Below are 12,880 nucleotides of genomic sequence, written 5' to 3' on the forward strand. Positions count from 1 at the left end.
ATTCTTGACTTAAAGCTTTCCATATTCTTTGGCAAACCACCATAGTATTTAGTTGCTGTCACATTTAAAAATATATATTTATGTTGAACGTGTCAGTCTTCAACTTCCAGCCCATTAGTTGCTACTATGTCTATTCTGAAAACTTTTTTTTTTTTGCTGCCAATTTACTTTTGAGCTGTGCCTCCTGATCTTCTCTTTGCTAAAATTACACAGGTTGAGTCCCTTGCTCTATTACTGCCTGCTAACTTTTTTAGTCTTCACTCCTATCAGTACCAGTGCTCCCAGACAAGAAGCAGATGTGAGTAGCCTTTGCCCAGCTAGAGAGAATTTGACAGCGAGTGCTTGCTTTACAGATTTCTCCCTATGAGGATCACCCGTGCTACCCCTGCGGCTGTGACCCCGTGGGGTCTCTGAGTCCCCACTGTGTGAAGGACGAGCACCATTCTGACGCACAGCATGGTAAGGGAGCATTTTCTCTTAAGCTAGTGGCCAGTAGCCACTTTTCTCTGGCTAATGTCTCTGGGCATCGAGACCTGGGGGAGCGACGTCTTGTTTGAGTGTCTACTGCATGGGTACTGCTTCCAGATACCTGTAAATGCTTGGGAAGGAAGAGGTGAGGCATGACATACTTACAGGCATTTTAAGATATATCAGCACCCTTCATTAACTTGTCTAGGGATGGAGGGCCTTGTCTGTGTAAAACCGTTTGAAGGGTTGTGATCCTTTGGCCAAGTTCCTTGACTGCCCAGGGAAGTGGTGGAGTCACTGTCCCTGGCAGTGTTCAAGAAACGTGTAGATGAGGCACTTGGGGTGCGTTAGCTAAGGCCTGGTGTTGAAGGGCTTATGGTTGGACTCGATCTTGAAGGTGTTTTCCAGTCATCATGATTCTGTGATCTGGTCTTTATGAGTGATAGAGCAACTGTCAAATAGTCCACTCTGCTGGAGTTTCTGTGCATCTGGTACTCTAAACGTGAAAAATAGATGGTGGGGCTGGTAATATGCCAAATATGTGCATGGAATGTGACATGGAGTGTCATAGAAAAGGAGCATTAAATGACTTGCAAACGCTGAGACATCTTGAATCCAGCTTCCTGCCAGCACTTATTTACTTGTTTGTTTATCTGCTTGTGGTTTTCAAGGGACTTGGCCAGGTCAGTGTGAATGCAGAGAAGGTTACACAGGAGAAAAATGCGATCGTTGTGCATTTGGGTATCGGGGCTACCCTGACTGCCTGCGATGTAACTGCAGCCTGGTCGGTAGCATTAATGAAGATCCGTGCACAGAACCTTGTCTTTGCAAAGTAAGTGCCTCCTGTTTTCATTTAAAAGGACATATGTGGTTGGGTTTATAGTGCATTGTTAATAAGGTAAATATTAGCAGGACATATCATTTCTTCTATAAGAAGTAACTCGGTATACGTATAAACACAACAAAAAGGAATTTAAAATGACTAATCTCTGTATTGAAAATAAGATAATTATCTATGTTGAATAGTTCTATTATGTTGCAAAAACAGCACTTATAAAAATACAATAAATAAAATCACATAATACAATACCATATAATATTATAAACATATAATAATTGCCACAATATGGCAATAAAATTACATAATATCTGCACATGTCCCTAAGTGTGAGAGAGGGTCTTGGAGGGAATGACAGTATGCCTTATGCCTTCCAGGGTTTGATTTTAAGGATGGGCTGATCTTTTTATTTAAAGCCACTGATCTCATGTAAAGAAAGGATATTTATAGCATCTGCTTTCTATGAGGTAATGGTATGCATTTGGAAAGAACTGTTGGAATAGTTAAGTTAGACCTTTGTATAAAACCTGATTTAATTATTTGTTTACAAAACATGAACTGTCAAAAATGCCAACAAATAAAAGAGCAGATTTGCAGCCTTTTTTTTTAATATACAATCCCTTTGAAATATCTTGCAGCTATAGATTTTGCTGAACTCTATTAGGAAGTTGTGTGTCAATATTTAAAGCAGTTGCATTTAATTTTCTGAACCAAATGTTAGATAGTAGTTTTTTTTTTTGATTTGTTGACACGTATGATGGTGAACAGCAGCCAAAAATTATTTGACAGTTTTTCTAAAACTGCTTAGTCCTTTTGCATAATTTGTCTGATCCAAAATATCAAATACATAAATAACTAGAGTCATACTTCTGGAAGGAAGAAATAGTGCCAGTGTCCAAGTTAAATAAGAAAAGAGAAATATAGCTGCTTTGCCTATTTTTGTGCTAGAGTAACGTATTTTTAGCCTATACAGCTAAACTGGTGAAAATTTTGGGATAAACTAGGCGAGAAACTGTCCCCTCTTAGTGCTGTCATGATTGTGAGCCTGGCATACAGAATTTTTAGATGAGAACATGGAGAGTGTCACCAGCCAGCAGCCCACGTTTATGGAAGAAGGAAGTTGTGTGCCTCAAGTCAAATGAAGGAGGCAGGATTTCTAAGCTAGTGCAGCCTGCATGAACATAATAATGCAAAACCACTTCCTTTTGTAGTTGAAATTTCATACTAGCTTTTTCTGTAAACCCCTTCTCATTATTAGCTATTAGGTATTTCAGTTTTCATTATGAAATAAATAATCATTTCTACTCAGCCGTGCTAGCTCTGACAAGTGACATACATTTTGACAGCCACAGTGAAGTGTGTGATCCACATACATCTTAAAGGCTGAGAAATAAAAAATAATTAAAAAAAAATCTGAAAAGAACATGCTCTAAAACTCCCAAGATTTTAAAATCTCATTATGTCAGGTGGGCCCTTACCTGGGATTGAAAGAAGACATCCTGAGCCTTTGAATCAAACATGTGGGGATCATCTATGTTTTTCCTGTGGTTTGCAAAACCATTTTTTATTTTGCTTACACAAGTGAAAATAGATTACCTACCTGGTAGAGAGGTGTTCTGTAAAGTTCACACACCAGATGCTGGTGCACAAGGGGAGACAGTTGGTAGTTTTACCCTCAGAGGGTTCAGATTTCTCTCTAGGGATCTGGAAATCTGCTATATAGATCCAAATTAAATTCAAGGTTGTAATGAGGAGCAATTCTGCTGGCCAGAGTGGAAGGGAATTACACCCTGGTGTTAGCTGAATGCAGAATTTCATCTCCAGGCTTTGCATTTAAGTTAAACTATGGTTCTTGTGTTTTACTCCCCAGAATGCCCAGACAGGTTTGCTTCATGGTGAGCCCCACCACACTAGTCCCCTGACAGGCTGGAGCAGGGAGCTTTGTAGGCTGAACAGTAACCACCCCTTTGATGTTGTGGTAGGGTTTCCTCAGAGTGGAAACTGGAGGGTGAGATGGGTATCTAGGTCTTGCCTTTATATGAAATGGGAACATGGCCAGAATCTTGTCCCTGGTGTGGGACAAGAATCTGAATCGCATAGAGATATCCACTGTAATCTACTACTTTCACAGCTTCGTGGGCATTTTCAGAATATTTTCTTTACTTGTTTGCTTCTCAGCAGCTTTTGTCTAAATGTTTCTTCACAAATGTATACACAATGTCAGTAGAAAGTTTGCAGGATTTTAGTTACAGGAAGTTGGGTGCACTGGTTTGGGATTTTTTTTTCAATTTTCCACATTTTTTTCTTTTTTCGTAGCTAGCCTAGCTGTCAAGGTAAGTTATCTGGATTCTGTAGACGTGGGAACTTTTCTGAAAAGCAACCTAGAAAGTCAAGCTACTAGAGAATCAGACTGGCAAAGTAGCAGAAGTTTTGGAAAACCTGCCTGTGTTACAGAATTTCATTGCATCTGAGCCCTTACATAGCATGTGTAGATTATGATGAACAAGCAAATTCTGATGATTTTTTTTCAATCAGTTTTAATTTTAAGCTCACAGTCTTACTCAATAAGCCTGCTGTGCTGAGATCTGTTTTCTTTTTTATCCTTCTGAGCGCTGTTAGGCCTAAATCCCATTTAATCCACTGTGTTTGTTACCATGATAATGCTGATGCGAAACAAATGTTATGTGACAATTTGCAGGAAAATGTAGAAGGTGAAAACTGTGACCACTGCAAACCGGGATTCTACAATTTGCAAGAAAGAAATCCTCAGGGCTGCACAGAGTGTTTCTGCTTTGGGGTTTCCGATGTCTGCGACAGCCTTACGTGGCCCATCAGTCAGGTATTGGTTTATATGTTATGTCCATGACCTGGCAGTCTTTCCTTAGGCAGCTGCAAAACGTGCTATATTTCTCTTTTGACATGCACTCAAGGTAACTCCAGTTCCTTGCATATGTCTCCTTACAGAGGAATGGATTGTCAGTGTCAATGGACAGCTCTGGGACAAGCAGCTTGTCCCCCAATGCAAACCTTGTCCCCATTGCAGTGCCAGTGTTGCAGTGCTGCCAGAAACATAGGCCGGGGGGTCTGTGGTAATGCCCAGGAAAAGTGCATTTTGTCTGGCCTCGTGCTGTTTCTTTACATGTCGAAGAAAGGAACCAAACCCATTCCCATTCTCTTACCTATTAGACAGGGGTAATGTGGCCTCTAACAATACTTCCAATGATCTTGCTTGGACAACAGGAGGATTATAAATATCACTATCTTCTGAACAGACATAAGTTGAGTAGGGAGCTTTCGGGACACCCTTTTTTTCAAATTCCTTAAAATCCCTTTTGCAATTAGTCCTACGTTACTCCCTGTTTTGTGCTCCAAGAAAGGGAGAAGAAAACACGTTGGATAGACTGAAATTCTAAGGTGCTTTTATAAAATCGTTTTGGTGAGAAGAATGAAATTCTTTCATCCTGCTCCTTCTCTGTGACTGTGAATTAAACGTTCTTCTGACTTGGCTTTGTCTCTGCATGGAGATGGTAGGCCTCAAAGCCGTTCATGTCCCGTAATTCTGACTATCTATCTCAGGGATTTATATGGGTATAGAGCTAATTTTATTGGGAGGATAAAAATCACATTTATTCCTGTTTCATAGGAATCCTAGTCTGATTATAATGAAGTGGTTTCTATTTGCATGTATTAGATGTCAGACTGGGTTAAAGAAGATGTTGTCGACTCATTGATTTGAATGGGTATCTAGGGAAGGGGGCTAAGTTTAGTGACTGCTTTCTCAGCAGCTCTAAGCCTTGCTTACATTAATGTAACCTTACTTTTTTGCAGGCATCAGATATGACTGGGTGGCTGGTTACTGATCTGTACAACACAAAGAGCGTGCAGCCTCAGCGAAGCCAGTTTGATGGACCCCGTCAAATCAGTATCAACAACACAGAGGCAGTCAAAGTACTGAAACAGACTTATTACTGGTTAGCCCCCGAGCCATATCTGGGAAATAAAGTAAGTTCTCAGTTAGGAAGAGTCAAAACTATTATATAGTCTCCTTATTTTAGTCATACTGCTCTATTTCTCTAGAAATATCCATGTACATAAGTGGTAGACATCTCTGCTTTCCAAAATGTTTTGTTACTGAGAAAATAGTATATAATAAATTCTTCTCTGTGCACTTAAAACTTTGTTCTTCCATCTTTCCCGTATGACATTAATCGTTGTCTTTCAGTTTAATGTTTACTTTGCATATAAACCCTTGGAGTTGCTGCTATTTGTCATTCCATACAGCCTATGTCTGTTCTTTGGTTAACTTGTGGAAAATAATTCAAATTTGAGTATGGTTGGAATATATCATACTTCCATAATTATAAATTTAAAGATAAAACACAGTATTAACAGGCTTATCGATCTTTCTCCACTCTTCAAATCAAAGTGTTCCTGGCCCAGTCCTCCTTTTCCCTTTGCTATATCTTTGAGCTCATTCCTTATTTCCTGCTCTGCCCATCTTCCATAATAGTCTCTCTTACTTTCTCTTGGCTGTAATTATCTTTGATGTTTGCATTCCTCATATTTTTGTCTCCCATGCTCAAGCTTACACCCTTCTCCCCTGCCCAGTATGATGGATGGACAAAGTCCTGTGTTGTGCTGAAGGAGGGCACTTGTCTGAATCATCTGCAGAGCCTTCGGCTTGCTTTCCTCATCTGCTTAGCAGCAAGCCAGCACTTGTCCCAGTGTTACTACCCCTTTCTGTGAAAGGTGGTATTTGGAAGGCTATGCACTCCTTGAATTTGCTGCAAATTCATTATACTATCCTGTGTATCTTCTTTGCATTGATTATGGGTTGCTTAGCTGTTAAGTCTTTGGTCTTTGTAATTTCAGCTGACAGCTTTTGGTGGAGATTTGAAATATACAGTATCTTATGATATTCCAATGGAGAGTGTGGACAGTGATATAGTATCTAGCGTGGATGTCATCATTCAGGTGGGGTTTTTGGTTTTTTTTTTTTTTTGCACTCAGCTACTACTCTGACATTATTGGGAATCTAATAGCCTAAAATGGAAAAGAAAAAGATTTTTTCTATATTAATATCTTTATCGGGTTTAAATCCCTAAAAGTCACTGCCAGGATTTTCATATTATTCATAACCATATTATGGTTTTCTGATCCATTTCTCTGAAATTACAGGTATGCAATGCTAACTTTATATAATAAATATCTGCAAATTAACCTTTGTGAAACATCTGAGATGGTAATTACTAAATAAACAAAGCTCTATTTATAAAAGAAACTGCAATAGAATGGGTTATGAATATTCTTGTAGTTTTCTTATTTTTGTAGTACAACTTATGTTGCAGTTTAATTTTTTATTCAGAAGAAATTCAAGTTTTTCTGAAGTCTCAAAACTAAGAGGGAATGGGATTTTTGTCTTCTTGAATCCATGGAAAGTGCAGCCTTTTTATTTATTCTTTTCCTAGTGTGAGAAATCCAATTTGATTGCCTCTTTCTGTGTAGTCTGGATGTGTATCATTTCTCCAAGTCTCAGGTCAAGGCAAGGTGTTAGATCAAACGTGTTGTAGGTCATAGTCACCTCATACTTAATATGAAATTTAAAAGCAGAAATGTTAATAAAATACAGTGTGCATATAGGATAACTATTTATATGAGATCAATGAGAGTAAATATAATAAATAATATACTATATATAATATAATATATTTAGTATAATATACTAAATAAAATCTGCATACAAATACAGAAAATGTTTTCTCTATCTTTCAATTTCAGGGCAATGGGCAGATTTTGAGCACAAGAGCAGCAGGCTTGTCCTTGCAGCCGTATGAGGAGTATTCCAATACTGTGAGATTTGTATCGGAGAATTTCATAGATTTCAATACAAACAAGGCTGTGGATCGGGAAAGGTTGATGACTGTTTTAGTAAATGTAACCCATCTTCTGATCAGGGCCAACTACAATATTGCCAAAAAAGCTGTGTACAGGTAAGAGATAGAAAATGTTCAAATTAATGCAAATATTTGTATTATTTTTGCGATAGGAAATGCCACTCATAGTGACAATAATCCAAAAGTTTCAAGTTAATAATTTTCAGGAAAAAAAAAAAGAAAAAGAAAAACAACATACTGGGTTGGATTTTCTCAAGACTGGTCTTGTACCCAAAATTCCAAATGGAATGTGTAGAAAAATGCATTTCATTGCTTTAAAGATATCTGATAGCGGGGTCATTGTTTTCCACTTTAAAGGAATACTGCCTCAAAGTCTCATTACAATGACAGCTTTGTTAGAGGGAAATATCTCCCAAACTCTCAATAGTATGCTTGTTTTAGTGGGTGGCAAGTTAATCCATCAGTGGCTATTGAAAACCTGCTAGTAAAGGCATTGACTGTATTTTCTTTTAATGTCACTTTGGCGGTATTACTGGAGGCTGTCCTCCAAGGCTGGAATGATTTAAGTGGTCACAGCTCAGTCTCAGGGCAAAATTAGCAATATCTGTACCAATCCATACAGATCTCTGTCTTATTCTTAAAGTCCATAGGAATAAGGCTTTATTGATCTTCTTGTGTGCACCTACCAGCAAGACCTGGTGTTGCTTCTATGCACCCACCTGTAGTATGTGTCTGTTTTAGACATGGTCCAGTAAAACTATTTTATCTCTGCACTGATTGCTTCTTTGCTACACCTCTGAGATCATGACAGAGAAAGATGTTCTTCATTAAACCTCTTCACAGGGGAAGTCACAGGGTCAGTGGGAGTAATCATGATGATAACAGGGTGAGGACAAATCTACTTCCAGCTCAGAAGCCCAGTGATAACACTATGACCATAGTCGTCTACAGCTGAGATTTGCTCCTGTTCCTCAGTTGTTGCCACCAGAGAGCAGTGTTACTCTCCTAGAAGCTAATTAGCCTGCTTAAAATCAACCTGGGGGAAACACACGGTGTGATGTTCTTCTGCTTGATCCTAGGCTGGACTCTGTGACCCTGGATACCGCAAGCGCCAATGTCATAGACCTCTCTTCAGCGCCAGATGTGGAATTCTGTGAATGCCCCCAAGGCTACACAGGAATCTCCTGTGAGGTAGCGTCTCCTCGTGCCATGTGTATGCAAAATGATCTCCTTAGTATCTCCTGAATATCTATCAAAGCCAAGCTGCCTTTAATTGCATCGCCATAAAATATATTTCCTCTGGTGAAATGCTGTGTATTTTGTTGCACACAGTGCTTTAGATATTTCTTCTAGGTACACTTAATGAGATTTTAAACTTACTTCTTGAAAAGTGTTTGGTTTCACTAAAAGGTGACGATGCACTTCAGAACATCAGTGCTGCAGAGGGAGCAGCTATAAAAGCTCTGCTAGGCTCTTCTAAGCTTACCTTGCCTATTAATAGCATTCTTCCTGGATCTGAATCGTGCACAGGTTATTTCTGTTTTGTATCATTGGGCTTCTGGAAGCAATAAGGGACTTTAGCAGGGAGGAATGCTACTCTTGGAAGATCCCGCGAGGTGATCTTGTTATTCAAGGTGGTGTCTCACGTATCTGTGAACAGAGATGGAGTTAGAGCACCATCTGCAGAATAGCAGGAATTATTTTAGCGAATGATTTCAGTGTGAGCTTTGTGCCATAGTTGTGCTGTTAGTGATTCTGCAGAGGAGCTAGAACATCTGCTTTTTATTGCCTCGTAATAAAGAAATTCACATGTTGAACTGCACAAAACTTATCTTGTGAGGATGAAAGGTTGAACCAAAGTTTCACAGAGTTAACTCTCATCCTCTTTACTCAGTGCAAGAAAAAAGGCACCACTAGAAAAGAGTGGCAGTGACATTGAGGGATTTGAAAGAGCTTTCAAATACCAGAATGTGAATGAGCCACTTCGTGGGTGGTCAGAAGGGGACTCTGTGAATATGATTTGACATGTTCTTTTAACGTACTCTAGCAATGTTTCTGTTTTTTTCCCCTGTTTCCTTTCAGTCCTGTCTCCCTGGGTACTACCGTGTGGATGGAATACTCTTTGGAGGTATTTGTCAACCCTGCAAATGCAATGGGCATGCAACTGAATGTGATATTCATGGTGTTTGCTTTGTAAGTCATCCTTCAAAGTGTTCGTGTCTTAAGCACCTCTTTAGGAATTAGGAGAGCCTATTGGCAGTGGGAGACAATATGTGCAGATTTCAAGCTAGAAAGCTCAAGCAAGAATTTTTTTTCTTGCTTTTCATTCTTTACGTATTTTAGTGGACTCCTTTAAAGTACTTTCTGTTAAATAATTTGTTTTAGATTACCATTTAAAGTGAGGAGTAATCAGAACTAAAATAAAAGGGTCAGTATATACTAGCTAATAAAAATCTCAGCTTTGTGTGTAAGTAATGTGGTTGTTTCCTGATATAAATACTTTCCAAAATTTAAGAGAGATATAATTAGAAATTGTTGTTGTAGCTCAGATAAACTCCATTATCTTCAAAGTCCTTCTCTGTACTTCATGCCTTGTCCTTGAATCCTCATGCTGTACTGCATACAAACACCTACAGGGACTGACAAAAAAAAACAGAGTAAATAATAAAAGGCTTTTTTTTCTGTGTCTCACAGGCTTGTCAGCATAACACGACCGGTCCTTTCTGTGATGAGTGCTTGCCTGGTTTCTATGGCCGTGCATCCCAAGGAACTGCCGAGGACTGCCAGCCCTGTGCCTGTCCTCTGAGCAATGCTGCAAACAAGTAAGTGCCGTGCTGCTTTTGCACCTTCAGCAAAATCAGAATGTGGGAGAAAGAAAAGGGCTACAAAATCTGAAGGATGAAGTGAAGGACTTTTCTCCTCCCTTTTCTCTCTCCCTTTTCATCTGAGACTGTTTCATAGAAACATTGTTTTGCCAGGTAGAAAAAAATATAGATTAAGCTAAGAGAGGCTGAGTGAACTGGAGCAATTTTTACACAAAGGTGAAAGTAATACTTAGACTTATCCTTGAACTTGGCAGCAAAATAACAGTTCTCTTTCATATTATTTCAGGAAATAACAAAGGAACAGATGTGTGGTATATGAGAAAGAGGAGCTGATATGGCGTTTTGACAGGTTTACTAGAGAGAGCTCTATTTATAGGAAATTTTCAAATCTTCCTTTCTTTTAAAAGACAAAACCTTGAGAACAGTTTATAAAAATGATAATTCTGTTTTGACCTGTAGTGTTTAAAGCATTGATATTGATCTAGAAAGAAAATGTAATTATATGGTTATAAATGTAGATGCACAGACTTGAAGGGCAGCTATTGAATGTCTTTAGAAGTTTGTAATTGTGTGTATTGATATTGACTGCCAAAATTGTTAATAGTTTCAGTCCTACTTGCCTGCTGAGTGAAGGAGGTGAAATTGTCTGTGACAAATGTCTTCCAGGCTATACTGGCTCTCAGTGTGAAAGGTAGGTACATTGTGTAAAATATTAATGTCATTGTTATGACTCACTATATATCATCCTACTTGTCGTGAATTTCTTCTGCCATATGTACAGAACATTTTGGATATATTTTTCCCTTCCGTTTTGCCATTGCTTCTAATACAGAGCCTTTTTAGGAAAAAAAAAAGATTAGAAAATACTGTCTTGGGTGTGGAGAGCATCAGATATGTCTTCATGCAAGCTAAAACGTTTTCAATCTCTTGTGCAGATGTGCTAACGGTTACTATGGGAATCCTCTGGAGCCCGGGCAGTCGTGTGTTCCCTGCGAATGCAATGGCAATGTCAACCCTCAGGAGGATGGCCACTGTGACAGTGTCACGGGACAGTGCTTGAAGTGTGTGGGGAACACTGGGGGTGACCACTGCGAGAGATGTGCTGATGGGTACTATGGGGATGCACTAGTTGAGAAAAACTGCCGTGGTAAGCTACTTTTATTAACCCTCATGTTTCAAAGGACACAAAATTATGGTGTGCATGTGCATGGATAGGGAGATATGTCTCTTTTTGAAAATCACTAACCTTCCAGCTCAAGTTGGAAGATGACAAATACAGATCGAAAACTGCAGGGCTGGGCTAGTGGGAGAAAGGAATGTATTATATGGGATGTAACTCCTCATATTCCTCACACTTGCTGACTTGTTCAGTTGCATTTGGCTGCTGCAGATGTTTCCTACTTCAGAATGCTACATATAGAGCCAGAACTACTCAAGTGCATCTCTTCAAAGCTGTTTTTCTTTCTTCTGGCCCAAATGCATACTGCTGTCATTAACGTGGTATGTTCATGCCTGTGGGATATAAACAAGTGAAACATACATAGTATAGCATATTTTGCAGTCCTGCATGCGTATGGATAGAATGATACAAATATGCATAATAATAGAATTCCTCTGCTTTGTTTCTTTTTTATTTTTCCTAAACATAAGCCTGTGAGTGCCAGGTGAATGGTTCCCTTTCCAGCATTTGTCACCATGAGACCGGCTTCTGTCAGTGCAAGTCGAACGTGATCGGACAACAATGCGATAAGTGCTTGGTAAGCCATATCTAGCTGTTCTTGACATCTGCACTTTTTTGTATCTTGGTCTGCCTGTTTGTCTGCAAATGTTAACATGAGAGTGAAGAGGCACAAAGGAAAGCCTCTACTTGAATACTGTGTATATATTTTTTTCCCGCTCCCCAAATTTCTCTGGAAATTTGAACTCCTGATCACTCCATACAAAGCCAAAGGCTTTTGATGAGTCTGTTTCATATTTTCACTTGTGGTTTCAGTCCAAAGAATGAGATTTGTGTCATACAGTTATTTCAGAGGTGCTTGAGGGCTTTTGGAAAGGAAAGGGAATGATTTTCATCAGTACAAAGTGCAAGGTGATGGATTTGAATCTCCACTGATTTGAGGCATGAAGAGAAGGAAGAAGACCTGAGGGTGCTGTGGGCTCTGAGGAAGCCTCTCCCTTACCGATGTGGTGCAGATGCAGAGGAGACAGGAGGAATTTAGAATGTGTCAGATGAGCTCTTTCCAATACAGACAGGTAGTACTAATGCACCAGTAAGGTCTTACCTGGATTTCTATGTACAATTCTGGTCTCCTTGTTTAGGGACTCAGCCTAGAGCAGATGTGGTGGAAGGCAGCTCAGGGGAGAGGGGATCCGTTTAGGGAAATTCAGAGGACCCCATGAGCATGTCAATGTTCAATTTTCCACGCATATCCATACCTATATATAGCTGAGAATGGTGAAGAGGTGAGGTTACTCCAACAATCATGTAAAGCCCATCAGTATTTATGGAAGTCAGATGCCAGGAAAGTAATCAACAGAAAATGAGAGCATACTTCATATTTTTAAAAATAATTATGAAATACAGCTCAAATGTCTGCTTCCTGACCAACAGAGTGGTTATTACGGCCTGCTTACTGGACTTGGCTGCATTCCCTGCAACTGCAGCCAATTTGGCTCAGTCTCCAAGGACTGCAACGATGGAGGCCAGTGTCACTGTGTACCAGGAGTGGCCGGAGAAAAGTGTGACCGCTGCGCTCATGGCTTCCATGCCTTCCAGGACGGGGGCTGTACACGTAAGCTGCTCCATAATCCTGTCAGGGTCTGCCTGCAATCCCTCTCAACAGTCTGTGTTATGT

The 12,880-nt window shown here is 39.6% G+C and overlaps 1 protein-coding gene across 1 annotated transcript in view; it reads left to right on the forward strand.

Moving 5' to 3' along the window:
- The window catches only part of LAMA1 (laminin subunit alpha 1), a 79,156-nt gene that overhangs the window by 19,856 nt on the left and 46,420 nt on the right, over positions 1-12,880 (forward strand). Inside the window, exons 9-21 of the mRNA XM_088524118.1 lie at positions 354-459; positions 1,140-1,300; positions 4,005-4,145; positions 5,135-5,308; positions 6,179-6,280; positions 7,085-7,296; positions 8,280-8,391; positions 9,283-9,393; positions 9,895-10,022; positions 10,630-10,716; positions 10,961-11,172; positions 11,676-11,782; positions 12,637-12,817. Coding sequence (XP_088380244.1) covers positions 354-459; positions 1,140-1,300; positions 4,005-4,145; positions 5,135-5,308; positions 6,179-6,280; positions 7,085-7,296; positions 8,280-8,391; positions 9,283-9,393; positions 9,895-10,022; positions 10,630-10,716; positions 10,961-11,172; positions 11,676-11,782; positions 12,637-12,817 — 1,834 coding nt within the window. The remainder of the gene's footprint in view (positions 1-353; positions 460-1,139; positions 1,301-4,004; positions 4,146-5,134; positions 5,309-6,178; positions 6,281-7,084; positions 7,297-8,279; positions 8,392-9,282; positions 9,394-9,894; positions 10,023-10,629; positions 10,717-10,960; positions 11,173-11,675; positions 11,783-12,636; positions 12,818-12,880) is intronic.

Source organism: Tinamus guttatus, unplaced genomic scaffold, assembly GCF_059628265.1.
Source record: "Tinamus guttatus ecotype Peru unplaced genomic scaffold, ASM5962826v1 Tinamus_guttatus_pri_ptg000203l, whole genome shotgun sequence".
Taxonomy (NCBI): domain Eukaryota; kingdom Metazoa; phylum Chordata; class Aves; order Tinamiformes; family Tinamidae; genus Tinamus; species Tinamus guttatus.